The following is a 27,217-nucleotide window of genomic DNA, read 5'->3' on the forward strand; positions in this document are numbered from 1 at the left end:
ATTATAAATATACTAAAATAAAATTGTTTCTACTATTTTAGTGTGTTATTTTGTGTAAATAATATTATGTTTGTGAATCCTGCATTTTTTATAGTGGTTAAAACCATGTTTTTGGAAAAAGATGTTATCAAGTTCTTATTCCCTCCATTATTAGCTTTGTGATTTGTTATTATATGCAAAATGTCTCAGTTTTCTCATCTGCAAAGCAGGTATTATAATAGTAGGGTTGTCATGAAGATTAAGTGAAATAATATGTACATGAAGTTTTAAGGCAATGTTAACAAATGAAAATAGCTAAGAAATAATTTATAAACTCTGTAATAGTGTATGTAATGTATTATTGTTACATAATTTTTGTTGTACTCTGTGGTGTACTCCTTGAGATTCACAACTACATCTTCCACCTCCATATTCCAAATACCTATATAAACCTTACATAGAGGCCGGGCGCGGTGGCTCAAGCCTGTAATCCCAGCACTTTGGGAGGCCGAGACGGGTGGATCACGAGGTCAGGAGATCGAGACCATCCTGGCTAACACGGTGAAACCCCGTCTCTACTAAAAAATACAAAAAACTTGCCGGGCGAGGTGGCGGCGCCTGTAGTCCCAGCTACCCGGGAGGCTGAGGCAGGAGAATGGCGTGAACCCGGGAGGCGGAGCTTGCAGTGAGCTGAGATCCGGCCACAGCACTCCAGCCTGGGTGACAGAGCAAGACTCTGTCTCAAAAAAAAAAAAAAAAGAAACCTTACATAGAAACAACTCGATATGTATCTACTGAATCATCAATATTTATATTAGTGCTTCAAAGACTTACATAAATTAATAAAGCCTCACAAACAAATACAATGGTGAAAATATCAGAAATCAATTATATATTTCCATAAACAGAAAATTACATTTCACAAACCCAAGCAGTTTCTCCAGTTTGCTCCTCCACTTGCCTACATCCCAGAGCTGCAAGCAGTAATTTCCACTGAGCAAAAGCAGTCAGGAAAAAAACTACTGGAATGATGGGATACACAGGAGAGACATTACATTAATCAGAAATAAGTTTATGTTCCACAAATAAATAATTTGATAATTTACCTATCAGTGAGGTTGACCCTTTTGAGAGGGGTAACATTTATTGATTAGCTTAATATAAAAATCAGGTGAAGAATTACAAGGCCCAATGAAAATTAAAGAGGAGCAAGATTAGCATAAAGATAAAGGGACTTTAAACTATAGGTTTTACTTTTTAATCTTTTGTAACAAGAGTAGACTAATATTTGAAGTCTTTAAGCATCAATAATATATTAATAATAACACATGTACCACCAAGACAATAAAGAGTATCATATTTCCCAAAACTCGCTTTAAAACTTGGTAATATTTGAATTTTGTAGGCTAACATCTCCCACACAATTGTGTTCACATCTGTGTCAGATCCTTAACTTATTACTCCTGAAGGCGAAATTATTAGCTCCTGGGATGTGTCTTTGCTACTCTTTTTTTTTTTTTTTTTTTGAGGCGGAGTCTCGCTCTGTCGCCAGGACTGGAGTGCAGTGGCCGGATCTCAGCTCACTGCAAGCTCTGCCTCCCGGGTTTATGCCATTCTCCTGCCTCAGCCTCCGGAGTAGCTGGGACTACAGGCGCCCGCCACCTCGCCCGGCTAGTTTTTGTATTTTTAGTAGAGACGGGGTTTCACCGTGTTAGCCAGGATGGTCTCGATCTCCTGACCTCGTGATCCGCCCGTCTCGGCCTCCCAAAGTGCTGGGATTACAGGCTTGAGCCACCGCGCCCGGCCTTTTGCTACTCTTTGTATGTAGTTTTTCCATAGTCTCTTCCATCCAGTTACTAATTTTTTCACTCATTCATTGATTCTTTTATGAGCTTTAACTCAGTGCAAAGCTCTATATTTACATTTGAAAGAAATGCAGTTAGATTTGTCCCTCACCTTTAAAAAAAATTAATTTGAAAAAAAGGAATACATGCATCACCGAATATCAAGTTTGAAGTTTAAAGAAAATAACAGAAGAAAGATGTGAATAGATTGCTATGCAAGTTCCAGAGATAATACATTTTTCTCTGCTGGGGAAAATAAATGGACATTTAATGTACTGTGCATCATGGCCTAATCTTTACATAATAGGTAAAATTTGTACCTGCTTAGATTAGGGAAAAGTGACTCCAAGTACATGAAGAATGACATATAGGAAAAATAGAGTGAGTATTTGTTCATCTGTACTACCATTAAATACCACTTAGCATAACTCCTGGCCTAAAAAAACAATTAACCCAAAAACTAAACTGATGTTTTCAGTGTGATCCCTCCTTGTAGATCTCATGGACTTTTTCTACTACGATTGTGATCTGATGTCAAAATTTCTCTTCCTGGAGGTCCTCTGACTGCGGACTCTCTATTGTGTGCTGTTAAGGGCATAGGATTCAGGATTTGGACACGTGTTGTTCAATGGAAATGTTCTGTATTTGCCTTTATCCATCATAGAAGCCACTAGCTGCATGTGACCACTGACATCTTGAAATGTGACTCATGAAGCTGGAGAATGGAATTTTTCCTTTTGATTAAAGTTAAATAACCACAAGCAACTTGTGACTGTAGTATTGTACAGTGTATATCTAAAGTTGCCTTTTAAGGAAAAGTAAATTATGGATAAATTTGATCTGCAGAAGGATCTCTTTTGGTCAAAGTGCAATATGTCACAATATTTCCTCTGAGATCTTATTACACTCTTTATTTGCTGAAGCCAGTAGTTTCACCCTATATAGCTATTGCCTGTATACTATTGTTAATTCAAGTATGTGCAAAGGAAGGCTAACCAATTATATCAGCAGGAATCTCTGAAGACTTCCAGGAAGTGACTTTTGAATTTAATCTCAAAGGAAAAGAAGGTCACCCTCAGGTTGGGGGCTGAGGATGAGTAAGAGCAGAATGAAGGGGTCTCAGGCAGAGACGATAAAAGGATGGCATGACCAGGGGAATATTCAATAATTTAGTATAACTGGCATACAAAGTGTCTTTTGTGAGAAACAGAAAGGCAGGAAATGCAATTTGAAAAAAAAGATAATACACATTCTTTCAATACTGTCCAACTATTAGTTTTCACATAATGTTATGCAATTTCCCACCTAAAATATTTATCCTATCACATATATAAAGGTTTCCTTTCTTTTCCTTTCCTTTCTTTTTCTTTTACAAACATCATTTACGTTTTAATCATTAAATAAAACAGCTAAAATTACAACTTTGTTACCTAAATTTATGACTTGGACAAGATTGAGATTTAGGAAATTTATTGCCATGAAGTCACCAATGGTTTATAATTTATAAGACTTTGGATTAGACATTAGCACAGTTATTATTTCCTCTAATGCCTTACCTCACCACAGTCTAATAACATTCAGGAAATCCAAAAGACAAAGGGGAGAGAGTGGTCTTGAAAGCTAAAAACAGTCGTTGAAAACTGATGCAATCGTGTAATAAAATATAGCACAAAAACTTATATGATATGCTCATAGCATCTGCTAAAGCAATTAGAATTCGTGTAGCTAAAGTTTTATCCATGTATTTCTACAGTGAAAACTCTTTCAACCCAAGTAAGACATATAAGCTATACAGTTTAATTGTATACATTGGTCTTAGAATTTTCAGTCTTATTACTTGCATATGTGATCTATTTTACACTCTTCCAAAACAGAAATCCACTGGGTAGCAATCAGATTTTGAAAGTCTTTCCAAGTAAAGCCAGATAGTGGTCTCTGTGATATTTTTCATATGATAACAAAGGGTGTTAATATGCAATTATATGAACACTGTTCGTTCATGATAATTCAATACCTTCACACATCTAAATTAAGGTCTTGCTCATTAGATAACAGAAACAGCAATATTAGTGTCTCTTTGTATCAATGACATTAAATTTGTCAGATATATTAAAGAGGACACTGTTTTAATTGATGATTTTCACACGCATTCTATGTAATAATGTTGTAAATGTTAGAGATTCTCAACAAAATATTTTAATGAATTGGCAGTTATATTCCTTTTGAAATAATGTCACATATTAGAAAAATAATGTACTTTTTCTAATTAAATTATTTTTTTCATGAAATGTTTTCAATTAGCTTCTCATCTACCTATAAGAAAGAAGAATTTTCAATGCATTGTGAAAGGTCAAAATATTTATGTATATTTCAAACATGCCTTATAATTAAGACTGATAAAAATATAGACTGACATTTCCACTGTGACAGAAGATATTTCAATCATAGTAGGACAGAATAAGTTTACTGTAATGACTATAACCAATGGTTAAGGAAAATTAATAAATCTGTTTCAAGGACATACTAAATATTTTGTAGACATTATTACAAGAAGTCTTCACTTCAACTATGGGATTTTCTTATCTGCTTATTACAGGAGTCTGAGTTTCAGAAGGGTGTAGGAACTTGCCTGAGGCACAGAGCTAATAAAAGGCATAGCCAGAGATAACACCCAGTTCTGCCCGATTTCAACATCCTTAAAGTCCATTATTACATGTAATGGGCATGAATTTTACACTACAAACATGTGTAAGAAACGTCATTTTATCTCCCTATCCAAAACTCAAATTATATTTATTTCAGATCCTCATCTCACTAGACTGGAAAGGAAATTCAATTTATTTTGATTCTCTATGGAATCATATAAGAATATAGAAGATTTACAGGGTAGATTCCCAGAAATTTGGGTAGGAGTTACATTAAAAGGAAACATATTATGTATCAGTAAAAGAGGTGACTAACTTAGTATTTATTTATGGGGTCGAACAAAAAGGAGGAAAGGAAAGGGATGCCAGCTTTGAACACATTACCTGACACCATGACGAAGGATAGTTTTTCATCTTCTCTTGAACCATAACTGACATGCTTAACCTCTCTTCCTATGAGGTCTAATCCTTTACCTTGTAAATCAAATACTGCATGAAATTGGAAGTACTTCTCATCTACCTTGGCATTGTCTGATTAACTTGGACATATGATCCCAGACATAAAGTATTTTATGCTTTGAGGAGATAGCACCTCTGTCTATATCAGTAGTGTAAAATATCTTATCGAGTACAAGAAAAGATAATATTTATAGCAATAATTTCTACCACACTACCTCTTCGTTGTGCTGCTTCTTTTAATCTGTAATATATAGTCACATATACAAACTTTAATATTTTGTTTGAACTGTGACAATAGGGTATAGGTCTTTTATTATGTTTCCTTTTTACTATTTCCTAATTTTTAATCAAAACACACATATATCTGGGTATTTCTTTAATGATTCTTCTAAGTTTTTGAATAGAATATGTTGTTTCATATAATTTTAATATTTAAATGCCTACGATAAATTTGTATTTGTGAAAAAGTTTGGAATTTAGTGATTTATATAAATGTCTTAATGTAATATTTCTTTCATATTATGTTAGGAAAGTAGAAAATAATGGCAACAACCTGTGTTAATTTCCATATTATTTTGTTATACTGGTAATAGTAACATCATTAAGATAATAGAAATGAAAAGCATTTTTAAAAATTTGCTGCTTTTAAAATGGTTCAAATAAATTATACAACCCTCCCAATTAACTTGTGAGGTTAAATATCCTTATCTGTGCTGACATTTTAGGACTAGAGGCTCAGAGATATGAAACAGTGACCAGAAAACCAGAGATAAGTCTGGTGCCTGGCTCATTGCATTTTCCACTGTAACTTAGCACAATTCTGTGAAAGCCCATAAATTATTTCACAGTATAGATTTTAGAACTAAGCTAAAGAAATACCATTGGTACGGGACAGCTAATTGCCAAATACAGAACAAATGCAAAGAAAGAAGAATAGAATTGGTAATTCTCATTCACAGTAATAAAAACAGAACACTTGGAATTTCTTCCTTTTTTAACTTTTATCCTTAATTCAAATGAGTTTTAAGAGTAATAATTTGAAACCCTGCCATTAGTTCCATCAGAAATATTAAATGTTAAATAAAACGATCCTTACTGATCATAAAATGGACATCATTTACTATCCCAAGATGGTAGAAAATACATTTATGTGAATAGCAGAGAAATTGCCAAAAAATAAAAAGCTATTTTATTTCAGTCTGTGGACAACTTAATGTGCTACTGGAAAAAGCATACATATTCTTATCTAATTAATTCCCAGGGCACTTGGTTCTTAAAAGAATGCTCAGAAATGTCCCCAGATTTACTCCACTGTCACAAATAGATTGCAGTAGGTAGATACATTCTGACAACAGGGTCTCAAGCATGAATTAGTTATCTCCTGATGAAGATTTTTGATGTCACGCTTTCCTGCACATATTCTACCTTGAGACATGTGTATAGTTTTTATATGTAGTCAAAAGTTTATTCCTGTTTCTGAGTACTTAGGGACCCAACAGAGCAGGCTTTCCCGTGGTAATAATGTGCTTGTTATTCCAATGACAGCACCTCCAGGCACACTGCTCTCCTAACCTGGGATATTTCCCTCTTAGAGAAGTGAATGAGGCATTTCAGGCACTTCACCTGCTACTGATGTAACTTAAAAATACACAAGAAGCATGTAGCCACCAAAGATGTACAAAGGACATAGTGGGGAAAATAAATTTGATGGCTATTTAGCATGTCTTCTGGAAAGTACATACAGAGAAGCTTGTGTAATTTATTCTAGACAACTAGCGTAGTGAATTGCTATTTTTCTCTTCTACAAAGGAAGGAAATGAGTCATTTTATTTAAGTTTAACATTCTTTCCTCAAAAGCCATTATGATAGATCTTAACATACCTGTGTGATAAAATAATCACTCTCCTCCTATCATGACACATCCTGTTCTTTATCGTTCATTTACACATTATTACTTGCAATGTGCTAATTGCTACTAAATATCATTAAGCTAAGTAGATATTTGGCTAGTATTACCTACCTTCAATACACTTGATTTTTTTGCCATCTCAGAAGTTTGAACAAATAAAAATAACTCTTGTGTTGGACATGAATACTTGACATCTCTGATTAACTGATATGTTAAAAACACTCCTTTTTATATATAAAGGAAACCCTTTTCTCTCTTTTTTTTAAATCTACAGGACAATATTTTTAAGCTGGAGAACTCACATTTTGAAAACGGCCGTGGGAAGAGTCCATATGACCCTAAGCTGCTGACAGCATCTCTTTTAATAGGTGCGTAGTCAAAAATCAAACAGTGAGTTTTCTACAGATAACAGTTTCCATGTTCTTTTTTACCTACCAAGATTTTCCATTATTGAAATAATAATTGTTTTACAAGGAAATTAGTTGTGATATATTCAAATGTTTGAAAATGAAGAAGAAACACTAAATGGTATTTTCATTATTGCACCAAGTAGTCTGATTCTTTTAATTGAAATGGAATAGGATCTTCAAATGGCTCAATTACTGTTCATCCCCACTTGGTACAGTTGGCAAAGACCCATTGTGTTACCTTACGCTGGCTCATCCTAATATATTACATATGCTGGCTAAGGGAAGATACATTCTGTATTCACCTTTATTGAAATTAGCTAGCTTTTCTTTTTTGGAAAATCTAACAAAATATTTGATGTGACTTCCTCTACCCTTTTCTGTAACCACCTTCTTTTCTAGTTTTCTCCTCTTTTCATTTAGCATTGCTTATAAGTGGGGAATGCTTATAGTTCAAAATAATAGACGTAGATACAAATAAGATAAAACTTTAGTCTGTACTGAAAAACAAAGAATTTTTTCCAGACTCTTTTAACTACCTCTGGACTGGAGTTAACTAAATACATAAACAAAAAGTGGCAAATCATGAAGCAATTTTTAAAATTTTTGTTTTCTCTTTCTTTTATCATTTTTTTCTTTCTTTTTTATTTTGTAAATTTTGAGCATACCAACAACCTAAAACGTAAAAAAATTCTGGGTGATGATTCTGTTCTTGAATGTATTTTTCTACATAACTGTGTAGAAATTATGTACTTTTTGGTTTCCCTTTTCTGTAAAATATGCAAAAGAATTATTTAATAGCAAAACAAAATAATAATGAAACTTTTCAAATCTAAAATTTCTAATTAAATTTTAACTAATAAACCTTGATTAAAAAATTAAATTTAGGTAATCTGATGTGTCATAAGTTTATAAAGTTTTCCATGTTACTCTTCTTTTTTTTTCTACTCAGAAAAATAAACTCTAGTCATATTGACTGCCATATTAGCCATGAAGATATATATATATTTTTTCTGTATTCTCTAGTGTTTTCTTTTATCACCATGTTTCACTGATCCTTATTCTATTAAGAAGAAATCCATTGTGGCATGAATTATCTCCTCTGTTGCTTTTCAAATGGGGACACTTTTAGTCCATTTCGTGCATTTATGCAGCATTTTAACAAAAGTTTAAGACCTGAAGGAATGCAGCATACCTAGCACACTTACAATTTTCCTATTCACGGATGGCCTAGTGATTATTTGTGGATAACTTCCTCAAAAATACATGCTGAAATTTGAACGTTGTTTTAAACAAAAGGTAGGAGTCATATTTTGTATGAACTTACAGCCTATACTTATTTAAATTGCACACTGAAAAAAGGATAGATACTCCTTAAAAAGCAGTATGCTGAAGTGTGCCCAAAGCAGCTTTAATTTGTGCTATGTTTCTCAGTAGGGACTTGCTTGATTATTTATTTTAATATTCCGCTGAGAAAGAATGATGACAAGTAGGTATTACATAGTTCATATGGTATGCAACCACCCAAAGTCCACAAAGAAAATGAAACTCCACAGTTCTAGTTTTATATTTGAATATCTTTGAAAAAGCTATGTAGGTTTATGAAAAGGCAAAGAGAATGAGTGAAGTTCAGAAGGTCAAGAAGATGATGTGGCTAGAAAGAACAATAGGTGTTTCAGAAAAAGAACTTTCAGATGGAAGTGCAGACCTAACCTATCCAATATGGTAAAATAGTTTAGTAACTTTCAGAGGCATGTAGTGCTTATTGACAAGACCAAATAATTTAACTTCTGAATTCATTGAATAGCAAGATACAGAAAAAGAAACAGGCCGTATTATACCTGGTAAAATCCTTCAAAATACCTGAAACATCATTTTAATTCAACAGCTGTAACTCTCTGTGTTGAAGTTATTTGCTTTCTTTATAACTGTGCTATAAATTCTTCCTCTTATGGTACATTTAATTCCCCTTGTTGGGTTTTCCTTGGCATTTTCTCTCATACTGCTCTAAAAAGAATGCTCACTAGTTTAATGGAGATTTTTAACATAAATATTTTCTACAGCACTTCCGAAACTCTTTTACATACAAGGGTAACAGCTGTCTCAGAAATAAACAGGTTGTACTTTGTATATCAGAAAATGGCCGTTGGGAAAACCTATCTTCCCAAAAGCTTTTGGATACCTTCTTCACTTTACAAATAAGATAGACATTTCAAGGTGGTTCCAGGCTGCTTCCTTCCCCAACACTGGGAAATAAAATTTCAGCCTGGGCTCAAACCATCTGTAAACTGGTTAGATGGATCTTGGCAGCAAATATTTTTTATACCATCAATCCCACTAGGAAAGAAGTAGTTTCAAACAGTAGTAAACTTTAAAACGAGATGACAGCTTAACATTTTTAGTTTACAAAAACTAGCAAGGTTTAGTATGACTTCTCTCCAAAAAGGCATGGGTTTTTAAGCTGAAGACTGTTGAGAATTTGGATTATCTCTTGAGTAATGCAAAGTTACCGAATTAAGTCTCCAAATCCAAGAACATGTCCTAAGTTTTTCAAACCAATATGGTAAAGTTAATTTTGCAATCTCCTTTAAAAGTGATAATTTCGTCAAGATGAAGTTGCTGCAGTCTTTATTTCTTTAAATATATATTTTTTTCCTTTTTTTTTTTTTTTTTCTTGTTCTGTTGCCCAGGCTGGAGTGCAGTGGCATGACCTCAGCTAACTGCAACCTCTGCCTCCCAGATTCAAGCAATTCTCCTGCCTCAGCCTCCTGAGTAGCTGAGACTACAGGCATGTGCTACCAGGCCTGGCTAATTTTTATATTTTTAGGAAAGACAAGGTTTCACCATGTTGATCAGGCTGGTCTCGAACTCCTGACCTCAGGTGATCCACCCACCTTGGCCTCCTAAAGTGTTGAGATTACAGGTGTGAGCCACAGTGCGTGACCTTATATTTTTTACCCTTTCTTATTTCATCCACCTGCAAATGTTTTTTTATGAATTTGTTTTTTAAAAAATCTTTTATTACAGATAGTAATTACTCACCTGCTACTAATAAATGCCAGGTGTGAACATAGCATAAGGATAAATCTCAGTATTTTCCAACACTAATTAAGTACTGTCTCACATTTTCATGATGTGAAAGAATAGTCAACTTGAGAGAAATTTTATTTTTTCATTAAAATCTTTTCCAGGCAATGCAGCACTAGTAATTTAGAAATATTCCATCCCTAAGAGGTATTATTGAGTCCTATTTCAAAGTCCTGAGACTTTTAGCTAAGGTTATATCCTGAAGTCAAAATGCTGTCTTGTCTTAGGAAAGAGCATAATTTGACATTACAAAATGCTCTCACTTGATATTAGAGCAAATAAGGAACTCTCTAAGTTAATTGCATACAATTGAGAAAATTATTTGAAGCTCTCTGAGCTCAGTTTCCTTGTACATGAAATGGCATGGCAGTTTTACTTTCACTAGTTTGTTGTGAGGAAAAAAGACAACATAATAGCATACTACCATTTTCGGTGCTTGTGTAATTCTGGAATATAAGCAAAGATAAAATAAGCAAACTTGTAGCAATGGTTGCCTGTAGAAAGGCTGGGAGGGAGATTTGGTACCTTATAAATTTTACATTTTCAATTTTATAACATGTAGACATATAAACTGTTGAAAAATTTTAATTTTAAAAGAACAACATGAGTAATGAAGCCAACATATTATATTTATTGATATAGAGAAGGTGCTCAATAAATGTAATAGTGAAAAATTTTTCTTACATCCATGGATTTCATCCATGCTGTGTGTGTGTGTGTGTGTGTGTACGTGTGTGTGTGAGATAGAGGGGGTATTTTCTTTCTTTCTTTCTTTCTTTTTTTCCCTTCTGTTTCTAATTTCTTTGCTGCTCTGTGAGTGGAATTTACTTAAGGTGTTAACAACATAATGGCTTGGTGTTTAAGTTTGTTTGATATTTTGCTCACATCCATGTCACACTTTTCACCTGTGTTAGTAATGCTGCAATTTCATCAGGAAATGTGGTTTTGTTTCCACCTTCTGTTTCTCCTCACCACACCCTGCTTAGGAATTGTAATCCAATACATTCACTGATCTAAGCCACATTTTTACTTCATTTTGAGTTTTGAACAGAAAGTCTAGAGTATATATGAACTTTTGTTTTTAATACATACTTCTCAGGCAACTAAGCCATACTAGAAATGCAGTTCACAAAACTGTTTTTGTTCATCTCAGTAAAGTATGCTCTCCTATGAGAGAGTTAAGAAAGCTTCCAGTTAAGAAAGAATGGTCATATGCTCAAATAGCAGCTTTTGTATTTGACAGTTTCTGGATGATAGTTTACATCTGTCAGCACTAATTTGTCTTAGTTCAATATATTATTTTTGAAATGTTAAACTGCCCGTGTGGTATTTTTTTTGAAAGGCTTAAAGATCTTGTAGGGTATAGTATTCACAACCACCTTTTCATGTAGATAATAATTTCTGGATATATGATTCTGCCATCAATTTAATAAAATTGGACAAATGTTTATTTCTTTCACAATTGGCTTAGTATATGTGAACAGCCCTAAAGTAGGTACCTCATCATAATGCCATTTGAATTATTTCAGAATAACACTTAATTAATACACTATTTCAGATTCTCAATAAGACATATATTAGGATCAGAAAATTGTCAAATTAACACTATGTTTAAGAATCAACATATAATTTGATAACTTCATAAGTGACCTAGAAACCACAAAAGAAGTTTGCTGAGTAGGCATTTTAAAAAAATATATCCATTCTCCAAAATAAGTCAACTGAGGTATTGTAAATTTCTTATAGTCATCAGATACCTTTAGTTTATTTCAGAAAGCCACAGAATGTAAATGTCCAAGTTTATTAAATGGCATATACTCTGGTTTGAATTACATTTCTTCTTAATGAGAAATAAGAGAAGATAGAATATACTACTGCCTATGTTTTTGGGCAAAACAACAAAGATGTCATATCTTATCTAGAGCAATCATCATTGATAAGACTCCCCATAGAATTCTCACCAGGAAATGTGATCTAAGGCCTGGTGCAACTAAACAGTCACTGACATTAAGCATAGACAAGATGGGAATGTGCCCTTCATGGCCACTTAATCATCTGGTACCCTCCAGTTCAATAAAATCATCTAACTCTTGCCAAAAATAATATTCATGTGGGAGGTAATTTGCTATAGCTAGAGGAACTGGTGCCTAAACTGCATACTTATTTTGGTTTATAAGTCACTTGTTTAATTCTCTTTTAGTCTTAAATGGAGTAGCTCGTTTACTGCATACCTCTTCTACTTTCTCTGAAGTACCTTCTCAACTTTTGTGAAAAGAGAAAGAAAATATTATTTCTGCCTTTACATTGATTTGCACTGATTTTTGTCTTTCTAATATGAGGGTGGATAAAAAAAGTTATAAAACAACCAAATGCAAGACAGAGGTAAACACATTTTCTATCCAAGTAACAGGTTTTAGTTGTTGATTTTACTATTTCAACTGCTTCTTGAATAGACTTTAAATATAATAAACATCATAATTATGGATTTTCTTACCCTAAAGCAAGCTAAATGACAAGACTGATTGATTAATTACATTATTTACTCTAATATTTCCTATTAAACCTCCTGTTGGCATGGTCTGACTAAATTCTGATATTAAATTGTTCAGTTTTCATTTTTTTAATTATTCTATTTTTAGTTTTTTAACTGTGGTTTACAGGCAAAGAGGTTGAACCAATAATTTATTTTTTTTTTGATTTTTTTTTAAGAAAAGAAGACACAAGCTATCTTCTCACAGGTGTTCCATCGTGAAAATGTTTGAAATTTGCATGACCGTTTTATGATGATTTGACAACACACTTTTAACTGAGACCCTCTTATTCACTCAGACCAATAACAAATTATTCACCTGATGTTTAAAAATACATCATCTATTTGCTAATATTTTGGGAAAAGATTAGATATTACCCTTAATAAAAATGTTGCGGTGCTTGAATATTGGTTAATATTAAGGAGACAACAGGCATTTATGTATTTCAAAGTGGCTTTGAAATTTATACATAGATTATCATAACATTTGTGCATTTTCAGAAAAGGTCTATTTCTGAAAATAAAGGCATATTTTAGTGAGAACAAGTCAGATTTCCACTTGATAAGTAAGTGAAGACAGTATAAAGTGCTTTTGAATCCCAAAGACACCATGCTGTGACAATTTAGGATGACACGAGAGAACAATTCACTTACTAATAATTTATACTCAATAAATTATCTAACCATCACTTTTATTTATCTTCAGTCACAACAATCCAAAATGAAAGATCACATTTTTAAACTCAGTTTTCAAGATAAGATTCATATCTATGGATGTTTAGAGTAATAACATGTTTATGTTGCTCAGTGATTTTCTCTGTGTAGCTATTCTCCACTGTTCTGGAGGGTCTCCAAAATCAAGTCTGCTCAGACATATAAGTGAGACAAAGGTTCTACCAAAGGAATTGCTTTGGTTTGGGCCACTATGAATATCAATTTTACATTGCAAAGCCCTTATTTGCAAGTAAGAATTAGGTATGTGAACATATGGTAATGTTACACAAATGCTTAAGTTATAATTTATCTTTGACCTCTTTATTATCTGCATATTTTCCAATTCAATAAATAAACATTAACCTATTCGATCAACAAGATAATATTAAGATATACTGTAATTGTCATGGATTATTTGAAGGAAAATGTTTAACTTTTGTTGTTTTGTTTTCAAATAATTCACTGTATGTAGAAAGGCAATTACATGTTTTCTGGAAGAGATAATACAAGGCCCTTTCTGTTTCCAAGTAAGAAAGAGTGATTTTTACAAAATTTAGTTTATTGAAAGGTGGTATGATTAAGTGTAAAAGGCTTGGTATTAAACAAGCCTGGGTTTGAACCTTCACCTTGACTTGCCATTAGCCGAGCAACCTTGAGTTTCTTGAACTGTAAAATAGGGATAACATTATTTACATTATGGGATTGTTAACAGAACTAAATGAGATAACTTGAATGTGTCAAGCCAGTGCCAACTGCCTGACAAACACGGAGTGAAATTCAGTAAATATTAACTTCTCTTTTACCCCCACTCTTGTCTTTTCCCTTCTATTCTTTACCGTCTGGTTATGATTCCTCCATTATTAAACTCTGACCTAGAGTTAATTCAGTTTAAGTAGTAATGAGTCAAAAAGTGATGGAATCTTGCACTGGAGTGATTATGATCTGGGTTTGTCAAAATTCCTTCCTCTTAAAACACATTTCTGCTGTATATGAGGTCATGTGGTTGACTTATTTTTGGACTGGTTGATAGCTTGTAACAAATAAAAACACTTCTCCCACTAGATATATTAAAAAATAAAAAGCAAGAAAAAAATTCTGGCAAAAAAAATCAGCATTTCTAAATCATAGCAAAATCTCATTAATTCAGATCCCACTGAGAAAGAAGTGTATAAAAGATTTAATTGCCATTAGAAAAAAGCTATGAATAAAATTTTATAATGATACCTCACTCTACGTTATAAGGATATTAGAACCATGGTAACTTTACACATATAACAGCAAATGATATAATAAATGTAGTTTGCATTTTGTGAGTTTGTTAGTGGTCATAGTAGAAAAGAATATAATTTTATGTTTTAGCAAGATTCACTGAATCGGACTTTACTCAGATTTTCTAAGTTTGTACTAGATAAGTAGTCATACACTAAATCAGTGAATAAGTATTTGATAAAATACTTCCTTCAATAAGGACATAGGATTAAAAAATAAGTAACTCTGCATAATGATGCAGAGAGCATTTCAGTTTTCTTCTTAGCATGCTCATAATATGAAACTTGCATTTTGTTTGTTTGTTTTGCTTTGTTTTTGCCTTAACTGAATTAAAGAATGTGTATGTGGTTTTGTCACAACACAGATGGAGAATTATACTCTGGAACTGCAGCTGATTTTATGGGGCGAGACTTTGCTATCTTCCGAACTCTTGGGCACCACCACCCAATCAGGACAGAGCAGCATGATTCCAGGTGGCTTAATGGTAGGTGGTTTATGAAAGAAAATAGACATATAACATATGTAACTGTATTAAGTTACTGGAGAACTCTTTTACAGTACATGCAATATGATTTGAAATTTAGTGTGCAGTTAAGCTAATGGTGGTGACTTCATGATGTTGGGTGTGAGAAAGTTCGGCAAAGAAAGAAAAGAGAGATTAAATATTCAGGAAAAGATTCATTTAGTGCCAAATTTGAAGTTTCTCAGTAGTTAGCTATGGAAAGAAAGATCTGGACTGGAGCTACGGAAGGGAGGCAATGGAAAAAGATAAGATGACTTACCAATTCTGTCTTATGGGGACACCACAACAAATCTTACAGGGTAGTATTTTTTTTTCCTTTACATCTCTTATTATTTCCTTGAAAACATCATCTTATATACTAGTGAATGTCAAAAATTGAATGCTATTGCAGTGTGAATAACATATTAATAGTCTTTTCCAAATTTCAAAGGTATTTTAAATCATGATTTCATACAATTCACATTTAATCTTAATCAGCCTAAAACCCCTCTCCCATTTTATAGGTTAGGATTTTAAGGTCAATATTTTATCTAATCCAGTAGAAGAATGTTTAGAACAGAAACCCAGTTTTCTGAACTTCAGGCACCGGCTTAACTCCTCGATCAAGTAGATGCTTATTATTATTTATTACTATTACTCACTATTTTCTTTTTAGTATAGAAAATAATTTTGGCATGGCAGAAAATATACAAGCTGTATATACCCAAAATAAATAAATACTACTCTTATTCAAAATTTTAACTAAGCAATCTTTTCATACCCTCCTATCTAGAGTTCATTTTTTTTTTTTTTTTTTTTGGTTAGTCGTTTACACATTTACCAAAAATTTTTATAAAGGTCCCTAGTATATTAATCATGGTTGTTTTTATTGTTACTTAATGATCTATATTTATGCCTACCTCCAATCTTAAAAAACAAAGCCACCCCATCTCCAATTATCCCTCCATGAAATTTATCCTGCTTGTACATAACTCATTAAGAATGAAGCACGAAATTTTTCCTGGTTATACATAATTCATTAAAAAGAAAGACACTTACAGTTTATAGTCATGTTCTCAGTAAGACGCTTGAATATCTCATTCTATGAACTTCTGCCACACTTGTTGTTCCTGCCTTATTCGAGGAACCCCAAAATATAGTTCATCCCTTCTGTCTTTCATTAGTTGTTAGAGAAAAATCACAGGTCTACCTCTAGATCTCATTGAAATTCCAAGAGACCATGAGTTGCGGGACAACCTTTGTTCTGATCCATCTTATACTTCAAAGTGACTACTCAAAACACAAAACATACCTCAAATTACCTCAATCAGCATCTCTTCCCTTCTGTAACAGCATTTCTGACTGTCCTATAATTTTCCATGTCGTAGTGAGAAAGGCATGCTCCCTTCCTCTTTGTTTGACCCTTCAGCCTTGGCTCTTAATGGCATCGATGTTCTTTGATTAATTTAGTCAATTTACATTTCATTTGTTATCTTTATCTCTTTTTCAGTACTAATTTCTTCCCCCAAGCTAAAATCTTACTTATCCCATGCAAAACTGTTCTGTCATGCTATGCCACAAAGTCCCAATATATCTAAGTTCATAGCTTGGTTAGGACTTGTTTCCTCACTGTTTCACTACCTTTACTTTAAACCTGACATTCATCCAATAATTACTTCCTTGAAATTATTCCTCCAAAGGACACTAATGATTTTCTATTACTTTTTATTAATCTCTACTTTGACAATGTCTCCTGCAGTATTTATCATTAATTAGCCCATTCTTTTAAAATCTCTTCTCTTAGCTTCCCCTATTTCTTGACCTCCCAAGTTTTCTCTAAATTTGACATCACTTCTTTAATGTTTTAAATCCTAATGATGCCTAACATAAAATTGATGATTGCATACAAACACTGTGGTAATCAAAGGGGATTAGACATGTAGTCAAATGTTCCTCTGTCACCGGGGGTAGACAGAGTTTCATGGTACCTGGGTGACCATGTGAGAAATTTGATGTCTCACTGGGGAAAAGAAGAGGTGCTGAGATGAAGAGAAGAGCATGTGCAGAACTCCAAAAACCCAGAGGAATATTCTAGAATATCCAGTATAAATTATTAGTCCTAGGATGTGTGCAGAGGCAAAATTAGTAGGAAAAAAAAAACCCCTCTTAACTTTGCTATCTGGTTTGTTCACAAACTGAAATATTTGTGTGGGAGGGAGAATGTTTGTTTTTCTATTTAGAAAGAAGACTTTGATCTACTAAGTACCCTAAAGGGCATACAGGCTTTCTCTGTCCATGAGAAACAAAATCTCATTAGAAGATGGAATAACATAAAGGAGAGTATAGTATCCATTTCATTTTTATGGCCTCGGAGAAAAAAAAAAAGCCATCAAGTTAAAGCTGCTTTTATGCTGCACACTCACATGTTGACAGCTGAGTCTGAAGAATTTACACTGTGGGAAAACACAGTCATTGTCCACAGCTCTGTACTTCATCTCTGAAAATGTGTAGTTCATTTGAGAATTCAGTTATCAGTCTCTCAGCACTAAACGTGAGAACTGATTTTTCCAAATTACCACAAAGGTTACATCTGACAGGGTGCAAAAAACAGAACTGCTGCAAGATGGAGGATACAGACATGTTTGAGATAGAACCAAGGGACTCTGAATCACAAGCCTTGTGACATTAAATGCCATTACACAATAAAATTGAAAACGTAATGTTTACACATTCATGCATAAAATAAATGAGTTTTGAGACATCAGCATAGAGTACACAATCATATGTGTTCCAGAATTAATACATTGTTTTGCAAAGTATTTTTTTCAAGGGTCTTCAGGGTTATTAAAATTAATTTCAGCATAGGACTTTATTTTTCTCAAATCAATTCAACTCTTTTGGAAGAATCAGTTCACCTATTTTAGATGACTTTTAATTTTTGTTCCTGGTAAGGAAAAACAAACAACAAAACAGTTGTCTAAAATTGGAACTTGAAATATCTTGATTTATTAAAATGGAGTTTCACTACTTTCATAACTAGAAAATTTATATAATGATGCCAATAAACGTTTAAATTCAATTTTAACAGGAAAATTTAGGAGTGAATAACACTTTCAGATTAAGAAACTTCAGACAATGGAATCTGTTGTGTATTTTACATTTTAACATGTAATAACATTCTTAAAACATCTTCATTAGTTACGATAAACCCTAATTTAGGGTTTCTAAATGTTATAACAATTTTTTATTTCAGAAAATATACTGCTGGGGTTTGGCATGATGTGCCAAAATCCAGTAGCTTTTCTTATACTACATAAATTCTCTCAGTATTATATGGTTTCAAATTTCAATTCCAACTTCAGCTGAATGTGGAAATAAAGTTAAATTGTTCTGTGTATATTTATAGTAAGGAAACAGATAAATTTATGCTGCTGTTATCATAATGATATCTTAGCATTTAGTATGAAAATACTACTACCTAGTTATTATCCATATTAACAATTCATTAGAGCAGTTGGATTACTAGCCCAATTTATTTTTCTTATTTGATGGAGACTGTTTTCCAGTATTGTTTATGTCTTGGAGTAATAGTGGGATGATATGTGATTTGGAAAAAAGACTATCTTTAGAATGAGGCATGGTTTCACTTTACTTTGGCCCTTACAGTAATGAAATGAACAGAGGTACTACCTGTCTCCTATAGTTATTGTGGAAAAATGACCACATAATAATGTATAAAAAGCACTGAGCAAGTTCTTGGTCTGTAGTAAGCACCTAATAAATGCTAATTATCTGAGTACCCTTTATCCCACTTCTGTTGTGTGGAGCACACTGAGGAAGCTTGGCCTGACTCACTCTGTGAGTGATTATGTCTGAGTCAGGGTGAAAGGGCAGCCAGAGTCGGGTTTAATACATGAAACCACATGGATCCCAAGGCCTGGGGAACACAAACAGACCTAATTACAATGCCTGGAGTGTGACGCCTTCCCACTCATTTCAGGAAGACCTGTTTTCTTTTAGTGGAATTTCCTAAAAGGATCGTGCTTGTAGATAGACTAACCCACTTGCTCTTTTTCTGTAATTGAAATGGTATGCAAGTCATCACTCCACTTCCTCTCACTTGTAATATTCATACCCTGATGGCCTGCCCTTATTGGAATCAGCATAACTTCCTCTGTGGTCATGTACTAGGATATTTCGTACTCTCTTAAGATTCAAATTTCTCCACAACATGCGTTTTTAGAAAACTAGACCCAGTGATGGAACATATGACTGCAAATAAACTATGAATACACAAGTTAACATTACATGTTACCAGATACCCAATCTCAAATCACTTGTACAGCTCTTTTAATACACTATTTTGATCTTACTATCTTTGGAGACATAAAAAACGTCAGAGTATCCAATTGCATTTTCTTTAATAAGTAAAACAGATCATCTAGTTTTGCATAATGTCAGACTTCTGATGATGTCATTTTTGATTATTTCTTTGGCTTAAGCAAGTTAGTAATATTTTGCTGACCTTTGGGGAAAAAGCCCTCTATAAGCCTATTTCACGCTTATTTGAGCAGATGAGTGTTAGAGGAGCTGAGAGATCATTCAGGTAAAACAACAGCAACAACAAAGGTCCTCTTAGTTTTTATAGTCAATGAAAGAAGAAAACAAGAATGCAGTATTTTTAAACATTTGAATTATGCATTCTATGAGTAAGCAGTGTATGCATTAGCTAGCAATTCTAGAGTATCAATGTATAAAGTAACAGAAATAAAATGACAATCCTTATAGTTATTTTCTTTAAATTACGCTGAAAATTTGAATATGCAAACTTTAGAACAATAGTTATGTCTATACCTAAAGACAACTTAGTAGTTAAGTTTTGTTTTCTCAGGAATCTATTACTCAGAAAAATTTTCATCTTAACAAATAATGCACAGCCATTAGAAATGTATCTTTTTAAGCAATAAGTATACACCATGAAATTATTCTACTCTCTAAATAATAATACATTTAATCAAATCACTAAATATTTCTTTTTTTCATAAAGAGCTAAAAGTTACCAAAATATACCATCACTTGACATCCTTTATCAAGGACATACTTTCTCTGTCACTTTTTGTCTAAGGAACATAATGACTTTTAGCGAGTTTTTTGAAATTACTAATGAAGAAATATGAATAAAGCTTTGGAATAAAAATTAACTCATTAATGGCAATATGTTTAAAAACTGATTTTATTTTTTTCCAGGCTTCTAAGAAAAGCGACCTGAAAAAAATTGTTCAAATTTTGCCATTTGATTTCTTTTTAAATCTTGGGGTAAAACGTACAACTCTCAGATGTGGCATACAGGCAGCAAATTTTGAATGTCTTGCTTTGAAATTAACAGTTGATGAGAGTAGAAATATAAGATTTAGAAGTATTATTATATTTTCTCAAGGTAATCCTGCTTTTTAAATTAAAGTTGATCAAAACATGAGACAATATATTGGACAATTCTTTATATCAAAGGCAGCTTCCTTTTTCTTGTTTTTTACATTTTTTTCTCTCTTGTCTCACCATCAGTTTAATGAATACACAGCCTGTCTATACCAATTTCCTCTTCTAGAGTCACTACATTCAAAGCTTGGTGGGCCTCAATAGGGATTTACTGCTGACTGGGTAATCTGGGTTCCTGTGTGCAGTGACATCAAGCAAGAGATTTACCAAGAGAAGTGGATGCCATGACAATGCATGTAACCATGGTGTGACCGGCCTCCCTGACATGGCTCTCAAAAGCTTTCCCTCTGTGAAAACAGAAGCCTGTTTGCAAATTAATTAGTTTCTGGCGGCAGCTTGATTGTTGACCCAGAGTTTGTAGAGTGGAAAAACAATCAGATTAGTGTGCTCAGGGTAAAAGACCAGTGTGCACTTGCGTGTGGCTTGCTCAACTATTGAAGCTATGAATGGAGTGAAACAAATTCTATTCTGAGAAGCCCAGGCAGAGGTTAAGTGTGATGAGCCTAGAGCTCCCCAACAGCAGGGGCTGGGGAATTAAAGGATTTTACCCAGATCAAGCTGAATGACAGGAAGCAATGCCATTGAATTTTAATGGCATGGATAGTTTTGACCAGAAAAAAAAAAAAAAAGAGAGACAGAGAGAAAAAGCCACTTGTTATACCCTAATCACTCTGAGTGAAAGGAATGGGTTTACAATATTATGAAATATTCAATGTAGGTTTGATACAAATACTTTCAGAATAGAAGATTTCAGAAACTTTCACAGTGGAAGATATTAATGATAGTATCTCAAAAGGTCATATAATATTTATTTTAAAGTTCTAAAATAACCTGCCTTTCCATGTTGAAAAAATATGTGTTCATATATCTACTCTACTATTATATAAGATATAATCCTCAGATGCACTATAAAATTAATACTGAGACAGAGGGAAATGTTAACTTATGAGAATATATTTTCTTGTGTTTATTTTTACAAATATCAGTTTAGATAATTATACCTAGAAATTGTGTCTACAGGCTTAGGACAAATTCTAGATGCAATTTTTTTATTAATTAAAATTTATTTTGATAAATTTATTGATTAGGCTTAATTTTATAAGATTGCATAACACTTTAAGCCATATATACATTTCTTTTTGGATATAACTGATAGATTTCTCCCTAAATACGGCACTGATTACTATCACAATACTCTCTCATTCAAAAATCGTTTATGTCTCTCAATTTACAAGCAAATTGAATCCAGATTCTGCTGCCTGTCAAGTCCTTTATCATCTAATCCTAAGTGACCTCTCCAATATTAAACTCAACCATACTCAAATCAAATAGAGCTGGTGGCCCTCAAATTTGCTATCTTTTTCATATAGCCTTACCATTTGCCCACGGGATTTTAAGTGTTTGCACCTTTGAACCCCAAGACCAGATAGATTTATGTTTGTAGTTATCACAGGGCCTAACATCCAGCCTCCTACCCTAGGATATATGAAATAGGAAACTAATGAATCTCTTCAGGGGCCCTAAAGTTAATCTGCCTCAGTTTGTATCCCAGTTCCTCCATTTATTACTTACATGACTTTGGGAGCCATTTAAGTTATTTGTATTTGCCACACATTTAATGTTTGTAAGAAAGGGTTAATAGTAATATCTCATACTGTTTTTCTGAGAATGCATGAGGCAGTGTATATAGGGTAATTAGAACAGTATCTGATAATACAGTAAATGCTCACGTTAACTGATTGCTGCTGCTGTTACCTATATCCACCTCCATGCAAAGCAGACAATACACATTTAGTAAATTGATACAACAAACAACTCTGAAGTTTCTGCTTGTCTTCCTTTAAATATTGTCAAGCTATTTGGTTATATTTTAACTGATAGCTACTATCATTATATGGGGAAATTAGTACATCAGGAATATGTAATATGTTTCTAGTAATAGTTTTAGCTTTAGTATTAAAATAATAAAACACATTATGTTTTACAAAATTAGAAGATGAAACAATGAAATTATAAACAACAGCCAAGGCCAAATTGTAATGAAATGTGTTTCTGTACATGTTAATTTATCTCTAGTAAGTATAATACTTATAACTTAATAAACTTAAATAAATAAGCAATTAGGTTAATTCTGCAGTAATTTTTTTCAATAAAATGGTTAAGAAGACATTAACTGCATTTATGACTCTCCTGCTACATCGCAGTTTAACATTTAAATTTTTCATGAGGGGTCGTCAACTATAATCTTTGGGATGACTGTTAACAGCATGGAGTTTCTGGAGACCTACTGTCTGACTTCAGCAACTGTAAAGAGATCTCTTTGTGACCTAGTGTGAGCTCTCTGTGATCAATTTCTCCTTTTCAAATGAGAATAACTGCAGTTTCTCTCTCATTTGGTTGTTATGAGAATCAGGTATGAATTAATTATGTAGTACATTTGGAAAAGTGACTACTACAAAAATCACAAGAAATTCAGTTGATGTTGTGTTAATATTGTGTAAGAATTTTAATGAATGGAACAATTAAAATACATAAATACATCAAGTGCTAAAAATGTAGTAAAATGCACAATCTCATTAAACTGTGCAGCCACGTATTTCTAGGAAAGTAATCAAAGTGGCTTAGGGAAAACAAGACCAGATGATAGTGATGATCTATGTCCTTTCCTTAGACTGAATCTATACATACAGGATTTCTTGCCTAATGGTGTCTGCTCATTTTGATGAAAATAAATTGACTCTGCTTCCATAAAAAGAAAAAGTATTTTTCTAAGCTTAGTTACATACTTATTGCTAAGTTACTTACACACAACAAAAAGGCATTAAAAATGTTCTAAGCTTCATATATCAACTAAAAATTTTATTCAGGTAAAGGGTCTTTAAAAATGTTTCCCCAATAATACTGGTAAAAAACATGTATATTTAGATGCCCTTAAAATAAACATTTTCAAGGTAGAAATATACAGGTTACTACATGATTAAAGAAGAAATTAGACAAGAGAATATCAAAGTCCTTGTTCTCAGCCAATTATCAGTTTCCTATGACACTTTTTTATTATCACATACATTTTGCATTTTAAGTTGCATACCATTATATATTTATTATTATTATTTAAAAATCTATTCAAAAATAGAGTTTTACTTTTGAAATGAATCACAATTTGTTTCTAGTAATAATTTTATAAATTAATATGGGTGCAGTTTTGTCATTAGAAATGTGGTTTTTATAATTTTACTTGAAGATTTGCTAAATTTTAATTACTGTTGGATTTCACAGAGGCTAATTGCATAAGACACTCATCAAAAATGTAACTTTTCAATGTGTTTACAAGTGTGTCTGAATTCTTATGAATCCAAATAATAATCTCTACAAATGATTTGAAAGTTAGCCAGGTATGGTGGCATGCACCTGTAATCCCAGTTACTTGGGAGGCTGAGGTGGGGGGATCACCTGAGCCTGGGAGGTCAAGGCTGCAGTGAGCTGTGATCATGCCACTGCACTCCAACTTAGGTGACAGAGCCAGACCATGTCTCAAACAATGAGAACTATAACAACAACAAATAAACAAAAGATACCAGGGCTTTGATATCACAGAGAGCTTTCCCATACATTTGTAAGGGTATTTATGGAAAACTGGTGTTGCTATTCTCATTGATGAATTGGAACTATTACATGTTCTCTAGGATAGGAAAACAGGTAATCCTAAAGAGAAAACAAAATTTAGAAAAAGAAAAAATAACCTCACTCAGCTATTTGAAAGGAATCTGCAAAGAATGACGAAGGAGCAGGAGAAAGAAAGGGAAAAAAGAAAATAATTCCTAACAGTTAATAATAATTTCCTGATCAGATTTTTGTCATTACTTGATTATATTAAACATGTATCATCTTAATAAAATCAATGACATCAACAAAGAAATAAATATCCCCAAACTGTATAAAGTCTTCTATCCAAAGGTTTAACTCTCAATTTTATAATGCAAATTGTAGGTGATACATACTTAAGGACTTTTCTATAGGCTCAAAACATTTTTTAAAATGCTACTGGAACATACATTAATTCCTAAGAATACTCAGATTACCATTTTATATCTGACCATATGGTTGTCTGTAAAAACAATTAAGATACTATGTAACATAATATGATAGAGGTAAAATAGCTACATTATTAATGAGAAGTTAAGACTAGGTATTTTTCTACAGAGATTAAGCTATTCATTTCAGTTACTGTTTATCAACTTGTTTCTTTTTGAAATTTTGATTTTCAGTAAGTATTTTTATATTCCCAAGTCTAGTCTCTTCTCCTCTCATTCAACGACGTTTCTGTTTACCTGTAGAACATTTAGGTTTCTAAATCACCCCAGTTATCTACACAGAATGTTATTCTCTTCTCATTTCCCTACTGTGATATGTCCTCCTAGAATCACTGATAATAGCACAGTGTATAAACTACATTTGGTAGCTCCCAATATATACTCTGGCAACTTCCATTTTCTACATGCAAATAGCATTCACTAGGTTCAAGGAACTGTTGTTACAAGAAACAAAATTAAGTGAAAACCCTGCCTTCCAGGATAATACCTATAGTACTTTTTATCTAATGAAAAACCCTAGAAGTCTTAACACATCAATAGGATCATATTCATATATTTCCAAAATGTTTTTATATCTCAAAACCATTGTTTAACCCATAGACAAAGGGAGGAGTTACTATCCATCTTCCCTTAGATTAAACAAATTTTTGGATCCCATTGATTTTCAGGCTCTCAACCTAGTATTACAACTACAGACTGGGGATTTCACTACAAAATGAAAGCAGGAGATGACAACTTATGAGGCAGGCTTTCCTTTGTCTAAATATATCCAGTCTTCTGTTAGAGAGTGTGTGTACAAGAGAGTTCAAAACAAAAGAAATTGGAAATTATTTTTTTAAGTTTTGAAGAAAAGGACGGGAATCAGTTGGAACCAGAAAAACTATGTATTATTTCTAGATTATATGACTGTAGATTTTTAAATTATGTTATCTCAGTGACAAGTGTCCCTAACTATAAGTAAATTGTGAACAGAAATCATAGAAAAAATAATGAGATGAAAAAGATTGGTGTTTAGAAAGAAGTAATCAGAGAGTGGGGAGAAACCACAAACAGTATTCTTTTCTATTCAGTAGAAGCTTGATAACTGACACCGTGGACTGTTATCACAGTAAAATAAGGTGTCTTCAGCTAGTCTCTGCACTTTAAAAGCCACATGTAAAATGATAATAAATTAATCATTAGGAATAATCGTGGTTCTTGATCCAGACATTTTTCCCAGAGTTAAGGGGTTTTATTTTGCTTTAAGATTTTAATTTTTTCTTTGATTATTTAAAGGAATGAATAAATAGGAACCTAAAAAATACATGTTCTAAGAAAATTTCTTAATTTTTTTCATCTTAATCAATGATAAACACAATAGTACACTTAAAATATGGACAAAAAATATTTAACATGTTATTTGCTATAGAATTTTTATATACCAGTAATTTTACTGCCTACCTATTTTATGATTAAAGAAAATAAAAAGCACAGTCATTTCCCAACTTCTTTGGGTTTTACTATATAAATGTGTGAATTGTGTTTGTTCGCATATTTTTAAAATTCTCTTTCTATTTACATAAAATCTGTAAGCATTTTCGTTGGTCTCAGTAAGATCTGGAGGCATGTTATTTTAAAAGATGGTGAAATATATTTTATTTGTTGTTTTTAACTAATAAATATATGTATAACATTTCTTATAGATGGTCTAATAATTTTATTCTAATTAATATCTAATTATAGAAAACTCAGCATTGTCCAGGAATACTGATTCTAGGTATTTTCTAATAGTTACTTTACAGGAAAAGGTAGAAAATAGTAGGTCCACTAGAAAGTAAACCTAACTTTAATTTATATAAAGATACTGGAAATAATTTCTTTGTGCTAATAACATAAAATGAGAGGAACCATGTGCTTATTCAAAAGAAAGTTGGAAGTATCAAATTAGTTTAGAAAAAGCTTTATTAGTCTTGATGAGGTACCTATGCAAACAACTCCATATGAGCACTCAATAAGGGGAAAACAACAACAACAACAAAAACAAAAACAGGAAATAGGATTAATGGCGTGCCTGCACTGAACAAAGACCAATGCTTGATAGCCATAAGCAGCAATTTAAAATTGTACCCACCAAATTGTAGGTGTCGTGACATTGGTGTTATTACACTGAGTATTTGAAAGTTTTATCATTAAAAGCAATATTTGAAAAATTGGCAGTCCTACAGAAGTAAATAACTGAAATAATCATGAACAACAGAGAGACTATATTTGTATTGTTTTTTTTTTTTTTTTTTTTTTTTTTTTTT

General features: G+C 32.7%; 1 protein-coding gene across 1 annotated transcript in view; it reads left to right on the forward strand.

Annotated features, from left to right (window-relative positions):
- The window catches only part of SEMA3A (semaphorin 3A), a 218,681-nt gene that overhangs the window by 123,568 nt on the left and 67,896 nt on the right, over positions 1 to 27,217 (forward strand). Inside the window, exons 5-6 of the mRNA XM_023226680.3 lie at positions 7,111 to 7,204; positions 15,208 to 15,327. Coding sequence (XP_023082448.2) covers positions 7,111 to 7,204; positions 15,208 to 15,327 — 214 coding nt within the window. The remainder of the gene's footprint in view (positions 1 to 7,110; positions 7,205 to 15,207; positions 15,328 to 27,217) is intronic.

Source organism: Piliocolobus tephrosceles, chromosome 8 (assembly GCF_002776525.5).
Source record: "Piliocolobus tephrosceles isolate RC106 chromosome 8, ASM277652v3, whole genome shotgun sequence".
Classification (NCBI taxonomy): domain Eukaryota; kingdom Metazoa; phylum Chordata; class Mammalia; order Primates; family Cercopithecidae; genus Piliocolobus; species Piliocolobus tephrosceles.